The 18,862-nt window shown below is 50.5% G+C and overlaps 1 protein-coding gene across 10 annotated transcripts in view; it reads left to right on the top strand.

Annotated features, from left to right (window-relative positions):
• EHMT1 (euchromatic histone lysine methyltransferase 1) overlaps window positions 1–18,862 on the top strand; it is a 112,899-nt gene that overhangs the window by 24,383 nt on the left and 69,654 nt on the right. For 5 of the 10 annotated variants that reach the window (XM_032200122.1, XM_032200116.1, XM_032200123.1 and 2 more), the window contains exon 1: window positions 18,426–18,497. The exons of 4 other annotated variants lie outside the window; for them this stretch is intronic. In XM_032200122.1, the coding sequence (XP_032056013.1) occupies window positions 18,435–18,497 (63 nt within the window). In that variant the 5' untranslated portion in view covers window positions 18,426–18,434. Of the gene's footprint in view, window positions 1–12,300; window positions 12,330–18,425; window positions 18,498–18,862 lie in introns of those variants that run through there. One more of the 10 variants, XM_032200126.1, reaches the window with a different exon arrangement.

Below are 18,862 nucleotides of genomic sequence, written 5' to 3'. Positions count from 1 at the left end.
AGAGTGAGGAGGGCACTGAGGCTGCCCTCCAGCTGGCTCCTTGGCTTCGGGAAACAGCTAAAAGTGTTGGCTTGGGGATCGATGGGCAATCATGCTGGGGGCAGGTGAAGAGAAGGCACAAAGTGCTTTAACATCTGGTGTGACAGGGAGGGGTTGTTGCCCTGCCGTGATGTCCCCTTTGTTGTCCTCCCAAGGCACAGCAGAGGTGGGGACCAGGGGCTGGCACCAGACCTGAGCGTGGCCCTGCCTTTCCTCAGCTCAACACAGGAACTAGGGACAGTTTCAGGGCTGTTCCAACACGAGAAACCGTACAGCATAAATTCCTCACATCTGTCATGTTTGCCTCTTCCCTTATGTGAAATTGCTCCAAAGGAGCAGAGTGTGATCCGTCACGGAGGAGAGCAGGGTAGGAGTTTGTTATGTTTGTGATCTTTGTGTGGCACCCAGCTGGAGGGCGGTGGGATGTGGTGATGCTCAGCTCCCAGCCTTAGCAGTGGGGAGGGAGGGAGCCTCTTGGCCACAGGGCGAGCTTGGGGACCACCAGACTGGGCATGTGGGTATGCTCCTGAAGGTTCACCTGCTGTGCCTTGCCCACCCCAATCTTCTGTTTGCCTTTTACCATCACAAACCTGGCAGGGGAATTCATTATAGTGGAGGACTGTTAGTGTTAGGTCGGAGGTTGGACTTGATGATCTTGAGGTCTCTTCCAACCTAGAAATTCTGTGTGTGTGTGTGTGATTAACGCCACTCCCAACTGACTTTGATTTTGACATGGACTGATTCAGGATCACTCTCCGTGCTCACACACCAGTGACCCGTCTGCTTTCTGTGCAGAAGTCCCAGAGGACTGCAGCAGAAAACCAGCCCCTTCTCTTTAGTCTTAAGTTGATGGGGATGACTATTGATTGCTGACAGCGTGCTTGGGTCATTGTGCATGGCATGGAAGAAGTCATCCCAGATACAGAACGTGGGTGGCCATCTCCTTTCCATAGAAAGCTGCTGTTCATTTCGGCATTTTGGGATCCGTTGCTAAAGTCGCCAATGGAGCAGCACGTCCAGCTCGTGCAGCCCCAGGTTTCCATCTAGCTTGCTGCAGTGGATGTAAATCACTGACCAGCTACAGTCCTGTTCTGCAGGCAGCGTTCGCTGTGTATGCACGGTGTGAAGGAAGAGTCTCAACTCCAGTCATGTGAGTTTTGTGTAAAAGAGCCCCGTGCTTGCTGGTGTTTCTGTCAGGAGGGCTGTGAAATGGCAGAGGCTGCATGCTCGTTGGCAAGGGCGGTGAGAGGATAGGAACTGGCTGGGCAGCACGCCGAAGGGCAGCACAAACAGGCGTTCAGGGCTTTGTTCTGCGTGGCACCTCACTCGTTCTCAAGGCCAGTCAACGTGTGCCAGTCAGTGTGTGAGAGCTGATAACCCATCAGCCTGTTCTAACTGAGAAGCGTTTTTTGGACGTAACCTCTCCTGTCATCCTGCTGGTTATTGCTGCCAGTGGCTGCGTGTTGCTCTGCAGCACTCATGGAGGGGATGAGCTGGTGCCCTGCCAGAGGATCAGTGTGTGAATGATTTCACAGAGTCACAGAATGGCCCGAGTTGGAAGGGACCCACAAGGACCATCAAGTCCAACCCCTGGCTCCACTCAGGACCACCCAAAACCCAGACCCAATGTCTTGGAGCCTTGTCCAAATACTCCTTGAACTCCAGCAGGCTCGGTGCCATGACCTCATCCCTGGGCAGCCTGTCCGAGTGCCCGACCACCTCTTGGTGCAGAACCTTTTCCTAACACCCAGACGGAGCCTCCCCTCTGTGTGGGCAGAGGGTGCCCAAGGCTTCCCTCTGCATGCCCCCAGGCTAGCTGAAGGATGAGAAGTTTGCCATATGCAGGTCCTTGAGATCGTCTTCTCGTGGTCCTGTGGTTGGGACTGAGTGTTGTGTGGCATCAGTGGCAAGAGTCCTTTCATGTTCCTCCAGGACATGATCCACCTGAAAGGAGGTCACGGTGGGGAGGGAGGGTGCTGGTCTCTTCTCATGTGATAAGTCATAGGGTGTGAGGAAATGGTCTTAAGTTGCACCAGGGAGGTTTAGATTGGTCATTGGGAAGAGTTCCTTCATGGAGAGGGTGGTTGAGCACCCGAGCAGGCTTCATGGGGCAGTGGTGGAGTCCCCACCCTGTGAGGTATTTAAGGGATGTGAAGGTGTCACCAACAGACATGGCCCAGTGATGGGACGGGTGGGTCAGGCTGGTGGTTGGGCATGGTGATCCTGAAAGGCCTTTATATCGTGAATGATTCCATGGCTCTGTCAGCAGCCTTGCCATCCTCACAGCCCAGAGCATCAGGCCCTGTGTCAGATGTGCACAGGGTGGAGTGAGGGAGCTCAGAGATACGGTCGCTAACACTGGGCCGGGGAACAAACGGTTGGCACAGGGAGCAGCCATGCGCCAACCGGCCTGCCGTCCTCTGGGGCTGCCGGGCCTGAGCTGCAGGTGGGAGAGGAGTTTGTGGCCACATGTTTGGGAGACCGTGTCTGTGTGCAAGGACAAACACAAAAGGAAAGGTACAAGCGAGGCCATATTGTCTGCTTCAGATGTTTTACTTTGCTGTCTCACGGCCGTGGTTTTGTCTCTGTGCACCTCAAGCGCCCCGGCGCCCAGCTCAAGCGTTAACTCCGAAATTGGAGCCAGCTGCGAGGGCAGGGGTGGGGAGCAGGGGAGGTGGTGCACAACACCTGGTGAAAGCTCAGCCCGTGGGCTTTGGGGTGATGGCTTGGGCCTGCTGCTGGTCTCTGCTGCTTTTCCTTGGGAGTGGGAGACTGGTGTGAGCCCTGCTGGCTGCGGCAGGGATGGGGCCACGGGTTCGTCTGGCTGTGCTCGGTTATCGTGGTGGGGCTGGGGCTGGGACCATGGAGCTGCTGGTGGGAGAGGTGCTGGTGGATGGCTGGCATTGATTCTTCCTGGAGAGAAATCTCTATAAATATATATATGTGTATATATATACACACATATAAATATATGTGTCTATTTATATGTATATATTTATGTGTTGGATTAACTGAACAAACTTTCTGCTTCTTTTACTGAGTCACTGCTTTCTTTTGAAGACTGGAGAGGTGGTGGTTATTGGGCCTTGTTGAGGTTTCCTCAAAAAAAAATTAAAAAAAAAATTAAATGGGGCAGAGGGAACAAAACAAACCAAAAAAAAACCCCGCCCCAAACAAAAAATCTTTATCACATTTTAAATCTTCCTTCTCCCCCCACTTCCAAATGTGCTTTTTAAAGAGTTACAAATGCTCGTTGGCATAGAAACTACAGGATCTGACTGAGGCATGCGAGTGGAGAAGGAGCCATTCTGCATGAGCGCCATGCGCCGAGCCTCCGCGGGGCTGGCTGGAATCTTTTACAAGGCGAAGAAAATTGTCCAGATGTTGCTTGAATTAGAATGGCACTAAATATTTAGGTTTTCCAATTTGCACTTAAATTCCCAAAAACTTGAAATGTAGGGAATGCAGATACATTACCAGTGGGCTTTCTTTTCTTATGAAAGAATTTGTAGTCCAAAAATATTGCTAAAATCTGTTTGGCTCTGAGGAGTGCCAAATCCTCATTAAAACATGTGGATATTTCTGTGGTTTAATCTGTTAGAAATGCATTCAGGATCCAGTTATGTTAAATTAAGCAACAATATTGGCCTGGATGTTGCTCGAAATATTAAATGTGGCAGTCGGAACACGAGGCAAAATGTTTGCACATTCTAATAGCTCAATGAGTAATTTTTATTATTTTTTTTTAATTTTATTTCTGAGGGATGATCGAGAGCACTTAAAACCCATCCCTACTCTTCTTGCTCCACCAAGGAGCCATGCGTGTCCCGGACACGCGATGACAATGTTGATCCCTTAGAGCCTCCTTGGGGTGCAGGGGAGGCTGGGGTTTGCCTTGGCATGCCATCTTGCTTGTGGTTATTTATTTCTCCTAATTCTTCATTGCCTCGTGGCGAGGCCAGGCCCCTTGTGCTTTACTTTGGCAGGGCTTTGCTGCTGTGTGATGGGCAAAGGCACCGTGGCACTGGGGAATACATTCGTGTTGTGTAGCAGGTGGAAGGCATCATTGCTAGGCAGCTGGGGACTACTCGGTTTTAAATTTGACACATTTTGTTAAGTTGTTTGGTATTTTAGCCTTTTTTTTTTATAATTTAAGGTTAAAAATGTTCTGAAGCCTTTTTAATTGTGCTGTATTAAAGGCATACCTCACTGCAAAGCAGTAGGCCGCAGGATCGTGCTGCTGTGGCTCCGGAGTGCATCGCCTCTTAGCATGAGATGTAAAAAAGGCAGAACGGCAGCTTGGTGGGCTCAAAAGTCAGACATGCTTTACTTCATCTGCTAAAAAGGAAGAAAAAGTGCATACTTCTCTGTTGGATAGTTCATCTCTCTTAAAACCTGAAGCTTAGTGCAATTTTCTTAATTATTTTAATGTAGAGAATAATAATTGTGTGATGATAAATGGGGATTGTTAATGATTCGTGGTGGAAGAAAGCAAGTGGCACTATAAGATGTAACGTAGTGGAGGCTGTCACCATAAACTTTCCCTGAAAAGCCAATAGGCCTGCTGGCGAGGGGAGGCAGAGCTCCAGAGTCGGAAGAGAAATGAGCATCAACCTGTTCCTTGGCCACCTCCTGGCTGTGCCCTCAGAGCCTGACAGAGGTCCTGGCCTTGACGAGGTCCTTGGGAGGACATCTGGCTGCTTGACCACTGCTTGCTCACGCATCCTGCGTGCATCCTGCTCGTGCATCCTGTCCCTCTCTTGGCTTTGCTGTAGGGACCCCATAGCACAGATTAACCTCAGCAGAGGTAAGCACAAGGCTGATGTTGTGCAGCCTACCTTGAGAGGATAGCAGGAGGACTAGGATGGGAGCAGTGGGATGGACAAATGTAGTGGGATCAGAAACGCAGGAGAAATTGAAAATGGGAATTATAAATAGGGAAAGAGAGTTCAAAACAGAAGGAAAAAAAAATGACACAGACAATGAAACTTTGAAACATGCAGACATGGGCAAGTGTGTTTGTGAACAGCTGCAAACAGAAACATCCCTGATCCCAAAGTAAACTGGAGGAAAGACACCTCAATATGTAGGCAGGAAGATGGAAAGCGGTTGAAGATGGCAAACAAAATGAGGGATTCAGAGGCAAGTACTGATCTGTGGCAGGTTGCAGAATATTTGCTTTAATTGTCCTTTATGCTGGTGTTTAAAAAATGATTAAAAAAATCCCCCAAGCCTCCAGATCATGATGGGTAACTGGGAAGAGAAGGTAGCTCAGCTGAACACAGATAATGAACAAAAACCTCGTGTTGGTTGCATTTCCCAAGGTACGGCCCTGACACGTCTGTGGCTGTGCTGCAGTTGCGCGCTGTCCATGATGCCAAAAGTGCTGTGCTGGCAGCCAGGTGAGTGGCTGCTCCTGCAGCCTGGCGGAGGCAAAGCATGTTTTTATTTGGCTAATTGAAGTCAACTTGGTATTTTGTACGCTTACAAGGTGATAGAATTTCAACCTCCGTGCAACCTACTTTCAGGTAGCCCTATTATACAGAAGCGCATTGGCTTTTGCAGCTCAGGCAGATGCTGCACTTAATTAACTACACACAGAGAGAAGAATGAATTGTGGCACCAGCAGACATCGCCATTCTGAAGGCGTGAGCTCAGCGGAGCTTGCTTCTTCCCAAAAAGCTCGGTTTTCATCTCTAGCAGTGCATTATATTTATGGGACAAAACACTTAGTGAGTTTTTATGGTGGGATGCAGGCTGAGATGGCCGCAGTTCTGCAAGCAGCTGTAGTGCAGCTGCACAAATCACTGGGGCAGGAGCCACTGGGGCATAGCCCTTGTGAAACAAAACAACGGCAGCAACCATCCTCCTTCCCGAGGAGTCGGATGGTTAAATGAAGTCTGATGGCTGAAGTTAACTGACAGCACAGGGCAGCGTTACAGGGATCAGAAATGAGGAGTGAGTACCTGACAGAAATAAAGGGATCCCTCAGGCTACTGGGATCAGTCACTTTATACACACATCGGTGTCCAATATGGGTGTCAGTGTCCTCCCTCTGTTGCTTACACCCGTGCAGGAGCTCCCACGTGCTCACATCCCTCCCCGCAGGTTTCCTTGCTGTGTGAGCGCTCCAGCCTGGTGTGTATCCATGGGCTGGTCCATGAGCTACACTGCTGCAGGAGAATTTGCATTAATTGTGGTTTTTATGAACCATGTTTCTCTTCCTTTTGTCCGTGTATCGCAATGGGTGCAGCCTGTTTCGCATTTTTATAGTTTAAAGTTAAACTTTGCTTTATGGCGTCCGTTCATCCTCCTTGGGAACGTGTGCATTTCGGTGGGGAGGGGGATGCGTGGGGCACTGCAGGAATTCTGCAAGGCTCTGCTCACTGCAGAGAGGGAGAAGGGTGTTAAATACGGTTTGAAATGGCAAGTGTCTCGCGGTGCTTTACAACTGGTCCTTTGCTCCTTCTACAGAAGGATTTAGAAAAAGGAAAAAACAGCGGTGCTGCAGGCATGCCAGCGGCTTGGCCTGTGAATATCCCCATGCAGATTCTCACACCGATATCTGAGGTACATCATGAAAGGGGAATCCCAAAAATATTGCCGTGATGATGGCAACACCCAGGGGATGGTCCTGTTGTGGCCATCTCAGCTGGCACAGCCTTCACCCAGGGCCGAGTCTTCCAGAGGCAGAGGGGAAGGAGCTGTGTGGGTGCAGTGCCTGGGGCCAGCAGCAGGGCCGATGCTGCAGAGAAAATGTTGGGCAGAGCGCTGGAGGAGCCGGCTGAGCTCGGCCATCCTTGAGTTTGTTTCACTGAGGCCTGAGAGTGAGCAGGCGGCTGCCGACGGCCGATGTTTGGCTTCCTGTCTCAAGGGAAAAACCTCAGGATTTGTCTTCTCCTGTTGCCTGTGCACTATTTTTAGGTGTGCTGCCAAACCAGAGCTGCAGCACTTCTGCTTGCCTCTTCTCCGGGACACGAGAGTGGAGGAGAAGCTTCCAGGGGTCTGCAGGGCTTTGGATGCAGAGCGCACAGCAGAAGGCAGAGTCTGAGCTCTGTGCAGAGCAGGGGCAGCGCTGAAGCCCTTCCCCCTATAATAAAAGTGTGCGAAAGTTCCCCCCAGTAGCCTCCTGCCTTCTGCTTTGCCTCCAGAACATTTTGGCTGCAGTGGCCAAGAGCAGGCAGGCAGGGGCTGGGCTGCAGCCCTTTTGCAGCCTTCAGCTTTCCTCTGGCTCGGGGCTCTGCGAGCTGGTTGCATCACTGCAGTGTCTGGTGCGGGTGCTTTTCTTCCAGTGCTCTGCTGTGTTCTGAACACTTTAATTTAAAATGCTAACACAGTTGTGCCTCCTTGAGAGGCAAGTAAGCATGATACACATGGAGGGAAAAGGTGGGAGAATTGGAAGGAAGGCTTTTTTTTTTTTTTTTATTTTTTTTGTAATAGTGATTTAATTTTTGATGTGAAGCTGGTGCTTTATTGTCAAGTGCACCGACTGCTGCACCTTGCTGTAGGAGATGCAGGCTTGAAAGGCGCTGTCCAAGCTGGCCACCCGAGATCAGTGAGCGGTTCTTGATTTGAAATTTGCTCTTTCTACAAAGCTTTCATGTGGGAAAGTATCAGAGCGAGCTCATCAGTCTTCGAGCTGAGCTTTGAGTCTCAGCCTCGCGTGTGTCTGCTGTAATACAGCAAGTCTTTATCAGTGCAGCTCTGGGAACCCAATCAAAGAGGATGGTTTAATGATTTGAGCATTAAAATAAATCCTGTGACTATCTTCCCAAATTTAAATCCGTGTTCAGAAATCTCCAGGAATACGTGGGGCCCCAGGCGCTGGCTGCGTGCCCTCGGATGTGTGCGAGCAGCACGGCAGCGCCTGCCAGGCTGGAGGGGAAGAGGAGGGAAGGGAAGCAAGTCTTAAGTTTGCTAGTAGGTGGTGTGGTGTACCCTCGTCCTGTATCCATGTTGGCGTTGGGTTCCACACAATATTGTCACCTAAACGTTTGCCAGGTGTTGAACACATCTGCATGAAAAAAAAAAATCTAAGTGAGCTCCTTGTCCTTGCCTCGGATGCTTTGACGTGCACCCACTTACCCGACAGGAAATTTCTGTGAAGTGACGAATCTGAATTTACTGCTCCCCTTGCTCAGTTCGGGTCTGACCTCCCTCCTGCGTGAGTCTGGGCTGTGTCCTGCTGTCACAGAGTCACCCCCATGGCACCCTCCTGCTTCAGAGCTCAGCAGTGGGCATGGAGAGCTTCTCGGGGTTGAAAGCTTGCTGTCTGGGATGAATATTTCCCCTCCCCTCCAAAAACATACTAGTTACAGGGAATCCGATACAGAGGGAGAAAATACTGAGACATTTGTTATTATATTGATACATTTTGTTTTAATTAATTTTAATTTATTAATTTAAATAATAGAGGATGAGATTTTCAAAGGAGCTTAAAATGCGTGAATTTCACTGAGCTGCAAGGTGAAGCTGTCCCAAACTGCCTGTCCCAGTGCCTCCTTTGGATCTTGCCCCAGCTCAGGCACCCGATGCGACTCGGCAGGAGAGCAGCAGAGCAGGACTTCAGCTCCAGGTCACCTTTCCCACGTTGCTCTGTCCCACACATGTCTGTAGGGCCACTCCAGAAACTTTTAGCAGTTAATTTCCAAGCCTCAGTTTTTCCATCTGTGAAATGGAGACATGAATGTTATCTGCTACTCACGTCTCTTGTTAGGAATTCCTTTAGAAAGAAGCCATAACTATTTCTATTGTTGCAATATATTTAAGCATATCACAGTGCATCTGCCTGGTTCTTTATTACATGACGGTGTTTAGGTGCTTTTTTCACTATATGCTTTTGATTGGGAAGAGCTAGATTATTTTCTTGCTCTTCCCCCAGAATTCATGGTGGCTACAGCAGTGTCCAAACTCCAAGACTGGGCATGGGTTGGGATAAAACTAAGTCATTTTAATACCTACCTACACTCGGTGTAGGGTGCTCCCATTCGCAGAGTGGGGGATTTGCTTCCAGGATGGCTGGATCGCAGCAGGGATGGCAGCGTGTTGCTGCTGCTGGGCGCTGCTCATCCGCACTGAAGGGCAGGGTAGTGGGGGTTCGGCTCTCAAGCTCTAGGGTGAGGCACTTGGAGCAGTTCCACCTGACATTGTGGAGGTAGGTTTTGGTGCTTTTTGTCTACGGCTGAGGGCAGTGCTTGGTCCTACCCAGGTTGCTCTATCAGTGAAGAGCCATTTGCAAGCTTGGAGCCTCCTTGGAGGACGGGGAGCGTTGGAGTCCGAGCCCTGACCTTCAGAAGGACTGGGGCATCTGGGGTTGGTGCTGGGTGCTGATGGCTCTGGTGGTGAAACTGGGCCTCCAGGGGCAGGGAATTGTGAAGCTTTGCCCTTTATGTGGGGGAAGGAGTCTGCTCCTGCTCCACCAGCAGCTCCATTGGCTTTCTCTGATGTGGTGTTGCTGATGCCAGCAAGAGAAGAGCCAGGCTCTGCTCCCTCAGACATTTGGGTAACCAAACTGAGACTGCAGCTGGAGCCCAGGCGTGCTGGGAAACGAGCTCTGTGCTGGGTCAGCCTCTGGGACAGCGTGTTTATTTGGGACAGCATACGTTTATTTGTTGTCCTCTTTATCTGACAGGTTTTTGAAAGGTGCTGAGCACTTGTGATGCCCGATGAAGGCTCTGCAAGGTGCAGGTGCCTTTGCAAAGCAGGCTGTGGATAGCGCAGCTCTGACACTTTTTGTCCTCCCTCCCTTCTTGCCCACACAGAGGTTGTGTCATCGCCGCAGGATTTACTGCCTTCAGCGTGAGGACCTGCTCCTATGTGGGCAGGTTCTGTCTGGGAGAAGAGTTACGGCTGCAAGGAAAGGCTGACTCCCCACTTAAGCCCTAATGCATGCCCTTGCCGAGAAAAAGTTGGGCTTAAAACTGGCCGAACACATCTCGGAGATGTTACTGCTTTCCTTTTTACTGAGCTTGTGCTGGCTCCTCAGCCTGTGTTAGGCAGGTGTGCTCTGAGCACTGCTGGTGCAGCTTTCGGAGTGGTGTTAGGAGCAATACAGGATTTCCCTCTTAGATTGTTCCTCCGCTGGAACCCGTGTACCTAGCCTAGGGTAAGCAAATGAATCTGGCTTTCCTTTCTTTTCCTCCCTCTCCCCAAGGAGACAATATAAATGCCGTGCCTTGAGTGTGCATCCATTGAAGGGAAAAGGGGATTTTTAAATAGCGATGAACTGTGGTTTTCCCTTGGTGCAGCGAGCCAATTGTTCATTAGTGAAATGTATTAATAATTCTCTTATGAACTTTGTTGGTATGTGAATCAGCTTTAATTCCTTTGTATCAACAACAGCTGCAGGTATGTCTTCATTATATTTAAGGGAAAAAAATGAAGGAGGAAAGCAATGCTTGCAAATTGGCCTTTGTTTCCAAGGAAACAAACTTGACATGCTTGAGCTGTGCTAGATGCAAACACTGCTAGATTCAGCAGACATGCCTCAGGATCCTATGGTCGGAATATTATTTTTAAACCACCTCCAATTTAAAGGCAGGCGAGAGGACGAGAATAGAATTTGTCGGCAGGGTTTGCCAGTCTGGGCTTAGTGCGCGGTGTGGTACCTCGGGGTTCCTGCTCTGGAAGCGGTGTCCCTAACGAGTGGCCCTGGAGAAAGGGCGCCGAGGGACCCAGTGCTCCTGCAGGGCTGAGCCCTGGTGCTTTGCTGAAATGCTGCAGCAGAGGTGGGGGCCCGGGGGCAGCAAAGCGCTCACGCTTCATTCCAAATTACCGCGGTTCAGCCTGGGTCACTTTACCAAATGCTTTGTGCTCTAAAAATGTTTTTGTAAAATGCAACTTGCCAGCGCTTGGCGTGGAAGGCTGCCTTGCATCCAGAAGTCTAATGTGAATGCCAGGACTTCGCTATCGTGAATAATTGCTGAAAAGCTCCAGCTTGGTGTTCAGCTGGAGTTTAACGGGGAAGAGAGATCTCTCTCAACTGGGAGAACAAAATGCAGAGCTGTTTGCATAGTGCATCTGACATGAGTGTGCTGGGCACTGCTGAAAATCAGATATTTGACTTGGCTTACTGCATTTTCCAGAATCTCTTAGTATTTTTGTGATTACCTTGGAAGCATAGTTCAGGCAAAGAGCCCAATTTTGGGTCATTCATCTATCACCATGATTTTTTCTGAAGTGCGGTGTTGATTAAGTTTTTGATGATGATTATTATTTGTTGATCTTCCTCGGGAGCAGCAAACCGGCGGCACCGAAGCAGACCCTATACGTCCTGGAATATTAGCCATGAGCGCGCAGGAAGCGAGGATCGCTCGGCATTGTGCACAGACAATTCACGGATTTGAACACCCCGAGTTGGCTTTGGCGTGGGCCCAACAGGAGGGTTGGGGCACGCATTAAAACCTCTGTGGGATTAGTGGCCACTTTTTGCCCTGGCCTGCAAAGCTTTACTTCTGCAGGAGCTATCTTTTGTCTTTGTGTGTTTTGTTGTTTGGAAGACTGGAGAGGAGGAAAAAAATTCTCTACATATTCTGCTGTGAAACTCCTGTTGTACTAGAGAGACAAAACGTAGCGATGGAGGAGTTTCAGGGCTGGCTAGCTAAAACCAAACCTCTTAAAACTCATGTTCTTAGGAAAGCACAGCATGATGTGTATGTGCTCTTGGCTTTTCTCCCTTCTTCTTGCGTGCTTTTTAAGTATCTTGTAAATGGAGTTGACATTGTCCAGGTTACATGGGACGGGGAGCTGCGGGTTTAGCTGTGAGCCGGATGGGAAGCGCTATTTGCACTGCGAGCTGGAAGTGTCAGATGAAGCCTGTTGGGGGAGGGGGGAATATTAATGGTATTTTGTGAAAAACACTAATTTGAGGAAGGCCCGGAGTGAAAAATATGCTGGCTCTGGAGTCTGTAGGCATGACTACTTTTTGCACAAGCCTTGCCTGAGCCAGGACTTGCCTTGCCTTTGTTCTGAAGCGAGATGCTCGCAGCCTCATTCCTCCTGCGAGCCCTGCAGCCAGAGCCTGGCCTGGCTGGTGGGAGCAGAAGGGCTCCTGGATCCCCGCGAATCCCTCACCTTCCCTTTCTTTTTCCATTTTTTTCCCCCCTTCTGCTAATGACACTTCCTCACGCTCACATTTCATCAAAGCTCTGAAATGGCTGAAGATCAGCCCGCACTGAGCATGCTCCGGGGTGGAAGCTGCACCCATAGAGGGAGATAGCTAGATGGATTTGTGGCTGGAGGAGGAATTGGCCTGCAGTCGGGACGCGGGAGGACGCGGCCGCGGCGCCCAGGTAGGGCGGCTGCGTGCCCCTGCCCTGCCCGGGGCCACGGTGGCTCCGGGAGCGCGGCTCTGGGCAGCGATTCAGGCGCAGCACAGTCCAACCACTGCCACCCCCCGGCTTCGTGCTGCTTCCCGCGGATCAGCGGGGAGGATTTGAAAGCCCTGAGCTTGGCTGCCCTCAAGCCTCTATCAAGCAGGGGCCTGGCCAGCAGGGTGGTGCCCCGAGGGGCTGGGCTGGCAGCCAGGCCTGCGGGGACCCGCTGGGCTGCGCCTTCCCCTTGGAAGGCGTGCGAGCGCGGCCCCGCCGCTCAGGCGCTAATTGATATTAATGGGAGGCCTCGCAGGGCACCGACCTGCTCTGTGCTCCGAGGCCAGGTCCGTCCCTGATCGTGGGAGGGCGGAGGAATGTCAAACTCCAGCTCCCGTCCTCGCTCTTGTTTTACATTCCAAGGGTTGCAAACAAACCTTGCCAAATCGGCCCTTCCAGATTTGCAAGGGAAGGAAGGAATATGAGTGTCTATTCCTTTGGCTGGGATGATGATGATGATTATTATTATTTTTTCTATGCGTTGCTTTCTGGGTTCAATGTGTTGGCGAGGCTGGGGAAGGAATGGGAACTTGTGTGTGAGGCTGGGCTCGTGCAGGGTGCATGCGCTTGCTGGCTCTCGCAGACGGAAGGCACTGACAGCTTCGTGCTGCTGAGCGGGTTGACCCCTCTTGCCCCACAAGCAGGCCCCATGGTGACACTGGGACACTTGGGTGGGCTCTCAGGCTTGTGTCAGCAAGGGGCAGGGGAAATGGGGCTTTGTGTGGGGCAGGAGGCGCTGGCTGCCTCTGCCCCCCCGGGAGGTGCTGTTGGGTGTCTACGGTGGCGTCGGTCAGGTCTGAGTAAAGGTGGAGTAAATGATCCTTGTGGGTCCCTTTGGACTCGATGATCCTTGTGGGTCCCTTCCAACTCAGGATATTCTGGGATTCTAAAGGTAAGGCTTGATGCGTCAGGGCCTCAGGAACACTTTGGTGTTGCAAACTTTCCATGGTTAACTTTCATTAACAGGAATCTCTGAGGTTACAGTCTTCATCCTGCATGCTGTGAGCAGGCTGGCTTGCTCTTCAGGGCTACTCCTGCTGCTTTACATCACGCAGTTCAGCATGTGCTGACGAGCAGCACGTACGTCTCTGTGCTATTGCTCTGTCCCAGGTGACGGTCTCACACGCTTAGGGCAGTCTGCATGATGAGTCCCTTTGCTACCTAAAGTTCCTTGCATACTTGCTGCCCAGTTCTGCATTTCTGGCATTCCCAACGCTTCCACCGCCTTCTCTGAGCTGCAGGAGATGGGGCAGGGCAGGATGCAGCCTCTGCATGACCCAGGCCATGGGGCAGCTCTGTGCCGAGCTCGAAGGCGTTGGTTGTGCAGTCCCTGCAGAAAGCCAGCTTGAGTCCCAGCTTCCCGGCGATGCAAGCTTCGCTATTTTTTAATGGATGCTGGCTTGTTTGTGGTTGGATGAATGCACAAAGAGAAGTGTTTATGTAAAATAAACGGCATTGTAATTGTACACTGAAAGTAAAAGGTTTTGGTTTCCTTTGGCTCGGCTTGGGGCTGCATTTACAGCTTTTCCAAATTGATCCCGGTGGCTTTTTCTCCTCGTGTGACTCTGGCACTGAAACGATCTTGGGCCCAAGTGTTCATGTATGGTCTGGCTCCCTTGATGAGGAAATTTGATTAAACAGTTTCAGATGCTGAAAACCACTGGTGTGATAATTTCCTATTGTGCTTGTGCGGAAGGTGTAAGGTAGCCTTAAAGACCCACTGCCACCTTATGGCAGCTGCTGAAAAGCAGCCTCTTCAGAGCCAATTCTGTACACACATCATGCTTGCTTTATTTCTCCGCTCTTAACTAGTGATATTTGCATGAAGGCAGCTTTGTGTTTAAAGAGTTCATCTGCTCCTTCTGCTCCTTGCAGAAACGTGTAATGTCAGCGGGATTGCTTGTGGAGCCATTGACTGCGGTATTTGTGATTTTGGGGAGAGAGAAAAGCACCATGAAGCACCGATTCTCTCCCAATGAAGAGCTCTCCTGTTTTCACATGAATGCCCTAATGCTGAAAAAAAAAATAGGTGTGAGGTCAAAGAACAGGGAACCGCTGAACACGTGAGGCTGGTGGGCAGGATCCGCACCGAGCCCTGGTGTTTGAGCTGAGCGTTGCAGCACAGGCGAGGCTGAATGCGAGCGGCCATTTTCACTGCCAGGAAAGCAGGCAGAAGACTGCTAATAAGCAGGATGGCTTTGTGCTGCTCCCACCCCACCTCCTGGCCCCAAAATAACCCCACAAACTGTTTGTCCATTGAGGAAATGGTGAGATGGGGTGTGCAAGGGATGCTGGTCAGTACCCTTCTCGAGCAAGGCTGTTTTTTTTGTGGTGGGAGCTCTTGGTGTGCCAGAGCTGAATGAAGGAGAGGGATGGTGTTTTCACATTTCCAGAATAGAAGGAGCCGTGGTTACTATAAGTTAAAGCTGAAGGAGTTTATAATTGGGAACTGTAAGGACTACAGTATGCTCTGAATTACAGCTGTCTGGCCAATATGCTTCTAAATAAAGTTCTAGGATTGCCCTATAAATGAAATACTCGATGCATACTCTTATCAAAACATAGCAACGTCTTCCAGAGAGCTTACATCTCAACATCTGTCGCAACAGCATCTTTTTTTTTTTTCTCTTTTTTTTCCTCCTTTTGGTGTGTGTGATGTACTCAACACAGCGTCCCAGGGAACATTTAATGATTCTTATTACCTAAAGCCAGATTTCTAAAACTAAAAGCAGGAGGGAAGGAGATAGCTTGAAAATATTTTTTTGGAAAAAAAAAAAAAAGGTTTCAAAAGGTGGAGAAAAGTGTGATTCCAGAAGTGTGCATTAATGAGAGACTGCTCCTTCAGAGCTGCTATCTGAGCCTGGATGTGGGCATTTCAGCTCTCCTGCAGGATGCTGAGGACGCTTGCTGTGTCTTGGGAATGGGCATTCTCACAAGGAAATGTTGTAAATAATCACTGGGGAGGCAAGGAGGCATTTTAAGAGCTTGTGGCTGAGCTGAGGAGCGGTCCTTAGCAAGGCAGAAGCAAAGCAGGATTCCAGCAGAAATGCTCCTTATACTGAAAGCCCCTCGAGTGCTGGTGGTTTGTTTCGTTGTGTTTATGGGATCGCTTCTGAGGCGGCTGAAAGTGAGCTGTGGATCTGAGCAAGTGGAGGGTCTGAAGCAAGAGAGGAGCCTGATGGAAATGAGGAGAAACCCCTGCATTTTGTGGAGCTAAATATTGTTCTTCCTATAGAAAAGCAACGTCTCCCCTTGCCTCCCACTTGTGTTTCCGCTGCAAGGGAGCTGTGAAAATGCCGTGTGTAATGGTGTAATTAAGCAAAAGCCCCGAGGAACCCAGTGTCCTTTGTGTTGTGCTGCTGCCTTCCTCTTGGAAACGTGAGATTTCTGAAAGGGATTTTCAAGCTTTGAATGGGAGAACCAAGGCCAGGGAGGCTCAGCGTCAGAATCCTGGGCATTTTTCTGGTCCCTGGTAGGATGTGGTTTGAAATGGGGAGGGCTGCGCTGTGCCCCCCATGGGCATGCTTAGGTGGGGAAACTGCTGGAGTAAATAAAGGGGGAACTGCTTGGGGTAAATACAGGGGAAAGCTTTGTGGGGTGCGGGCTGTTGTGTGAGCAACCCCCCTTCCCCAGCCATTTTGGAGATGGATTTCATTTTCCAGGAGAGGGGAGCACAGTCCAGCGGGCTTCTGCATACGGTCCCTGAACATTAAACTGCCTCCCGACATGCCACCCATGGTCGCAGGGCAGAAGGAAGGGTGTGTGTCCTGCAGGGACTTGCTAGGAGGGAGCCCAGACCTCTGCGAGACGGGGAGATAGAGCTGGGACAGGAGGTGCTGGGGTGCTGCGGATCCTTTGTTTGGCTTGGGTTGGTTGTTGAAGCATATGCACTAGCCTGAGCCTCTTCCTTTTTCCTTTTTATTTATGTATTTTTTTCAAATGTCTTTAGTACTTTCAAGGATGAACATGAGATGTGAGAAGTGTCTCCGGTCGCTTCTGCTCTCAGTATATTTTTAACCTCGGCACTAAAAACATCTCTAGCGCTGAGATGCAGCAGGGAGCTGGGCATGCAGGAGGACCGAGCGCTGCAGTGTGGGTCTCCGGCCTCCTTTCCTCTCTGCAAAGGGATGTGGATGGTGGTAGCTCGCTGACTTTGCACTTAGTAATATCTTTGTTTCTGTTTCTGTGTTTTTGATGAAAGCTTGGTGATTTCATGCTGCAAGGAAGGGCGACACATCGACAAAGCCATCTTTGGTTTGAACTACAGTAATCTCTCGATGCAGTGGATAATACAGCTCCAGTCTGCTTCTGTTTGGGGCTTTTTGAGGTTGTCTTAAATTAGTTACTTCTCTGCCTTTCAGTGATTGATAGAAAGGCCAGCAAAATCTCATTTTATGTATATTAAAACTTAAAATTTACATCAAACAAAAACCCAGTGGGTGAGAGATCCTTGCTTTGTACTGTCATCCCGAATATTCATTCTCTATGAATTTCAGTCATCTCAATTCAGCCTTGTGTGTTTTAACTGTTTAGGAGTGAAACTTCTCCAGAGCGTGGAGAGAAAAACAGTGTCACTGCAGCCGAGGCAGACCCAGGGCAGCTCTTCTGCTGCTTTAACTGTTGCCGCTTTGCAAATGTGCATGGACACGGTGGTGAAGTAGCTGCTGGGTCTGGGGAAAACGTGGCTTGTTGATGCTTCCAGGCTGCGATAATGCAACAGCAGGACGCGCTGGCGATGCTCAGCAGAGCAGAGCAGGGGATGGGTAGAGCAGAGCAGCCGATGGCTCCATGCTTATGCTGAAGGCATCGGTTTGAATGCCTGCTTTTCATGCAAGGTGCAAGGCAAATAAAATCACTGGGCTTCTCGAAACCTCTCCATGGTTTCTGTGGCTTTTCCTCCCACTGTGCAGCCTCTTCCCCCTCCCCCCCAAGCCCACTGCAAGGCACTACACCAAGCTCGTCTTCACTTTAGCACTTAGCCTTAAAGACAATTGTCCTCTGTGCTCCGATTTCATGGAGGAATTGCTTTGCTTTGGCCAAGAGCAGCCGGGAGGTGCCACAGCCCATTTCCGAGCTTCCTCTTCCTCCTCTCCTCGCCGTGGCCGCCCTCCCCCTGCCGGGCGGTCCCGGGGGGCCGCGGGCACCCCCTGCACTGCCTCCCCTCCAGGGCCGGCCGGGCGCTCGCCTCCCTCCCAGCCCAGCTCTGCTCGCAGATGTTCCTGCACGTTTTACCGGGAGCTGGAGCAGATACGAAGGTTGCCAAGAGTTTGTGCTTAATTGTTCAGGGGAACAGAGACAAACAACTTTTATTTTGAAGCTAAAATTTCCTTCTTTTATCTAGCTGGCTGGGCCAGCTGTATCATATGGTTTGACATAGGCTGAGCTCAGAGCTACTGCACCTCACAGTGCACTCACTATCACTTCATTATGTTTTCCCCTCTCTTTTTAATGATTGTGCCTGTGATACGCTTTTAAGGTTGGTTGTATCAGGTCATGTTGTATTATAAATCCCCGCAGTGGAAACCAGCACCCCTTCAGCTCAGCAGATCACATCTCAAATTCACTTGCAGTTGGACACTGCACACTTAACCAGTTTAACCCGTGTGCCTTCATCCCCCTCCTTGCAGGACAGACACCCAATTAAGCAAAACAAAATCAGCACAGGGATGTCCCCAAGCCACACCGCATCCCTCCCCATCCCTGCTCCCCTTCCCTTTTTTTTTGTGGGCAAGGGCTACTCTTGAAGGCCACTGAAACTGAACACATTCTGGGCTTAAAAGGCTTTTTTTTTTTCAGGCGAGCGATCAGTTTGAGGCCTGGCACCCTGTCAGAAAGTTGACAGATGATCTGCATTACCGGGGCGTCCCCGGGATGCCCGGGCTGATCGCCGCTCCAATGGACGCTGGAGCCTGCAGGTTCTCTGTGAAATGGCTGCAGCTTGGAGGGAGCAGTGAAATGGTCTCCTCTGGGCATGCTCACTCTGTAGAGGGAGCTTTTATCACATGAGCAGAAACTGAATCACTGCTCATGAGGATCTGGAATATGCAACTCTTTGAGTCTTCCCCAGGAGAAGACCACAGATGTCTGCAGGTACAGTAGCTCGCAGTGTCCATCTCCCATGCCTCATAAATAGCAGCTTCCCTCCGGTTGTGGCCGCAGGCAGCCTGGCGCCAGGTGGGAAAGGAGAAGCCTCGGAGAGGAGGAAGACAGTTCAGATAATCATGGCTGGATTATTTTTTGTCAATTCTTTCTTTTTTTTCCTGCCCCGTGCGAGGGAGGGAGCGCGGCAGGAAGGCAGCCACGTGGGGCAGGGCGCAGGGGCGGTTTGGGGAGCAGCCTGGAGCCTGCCTTGTCAGCCTTTGAGTGCTCTTTTGTGTTGTTACGATTGTGACTTTGTTCTGTTCCATGGCCTTGCACGTACATCTGGAATTACCTGGCTCTGGGAAAGCTTGGGC

This window comes from Aythya fuligula, chromosome 19 (genome assembly GCF_009819795.1).
Source record: "Aythya fuligula isolate bAytFul2 chromosome 19, bAytFul2.pri, whole genome shotgun sequence".
Taxonomy (NCBI): Eukaryota; Metazoa; Chordata; class Aves; order Anseriformes; family Anatidae; genus Aythya; species Aythya fuligula.
Note: the sequence above shows the minus strand (reverse complement) of the source record. Positions and strands in the feature narration are given on the sequence as shown.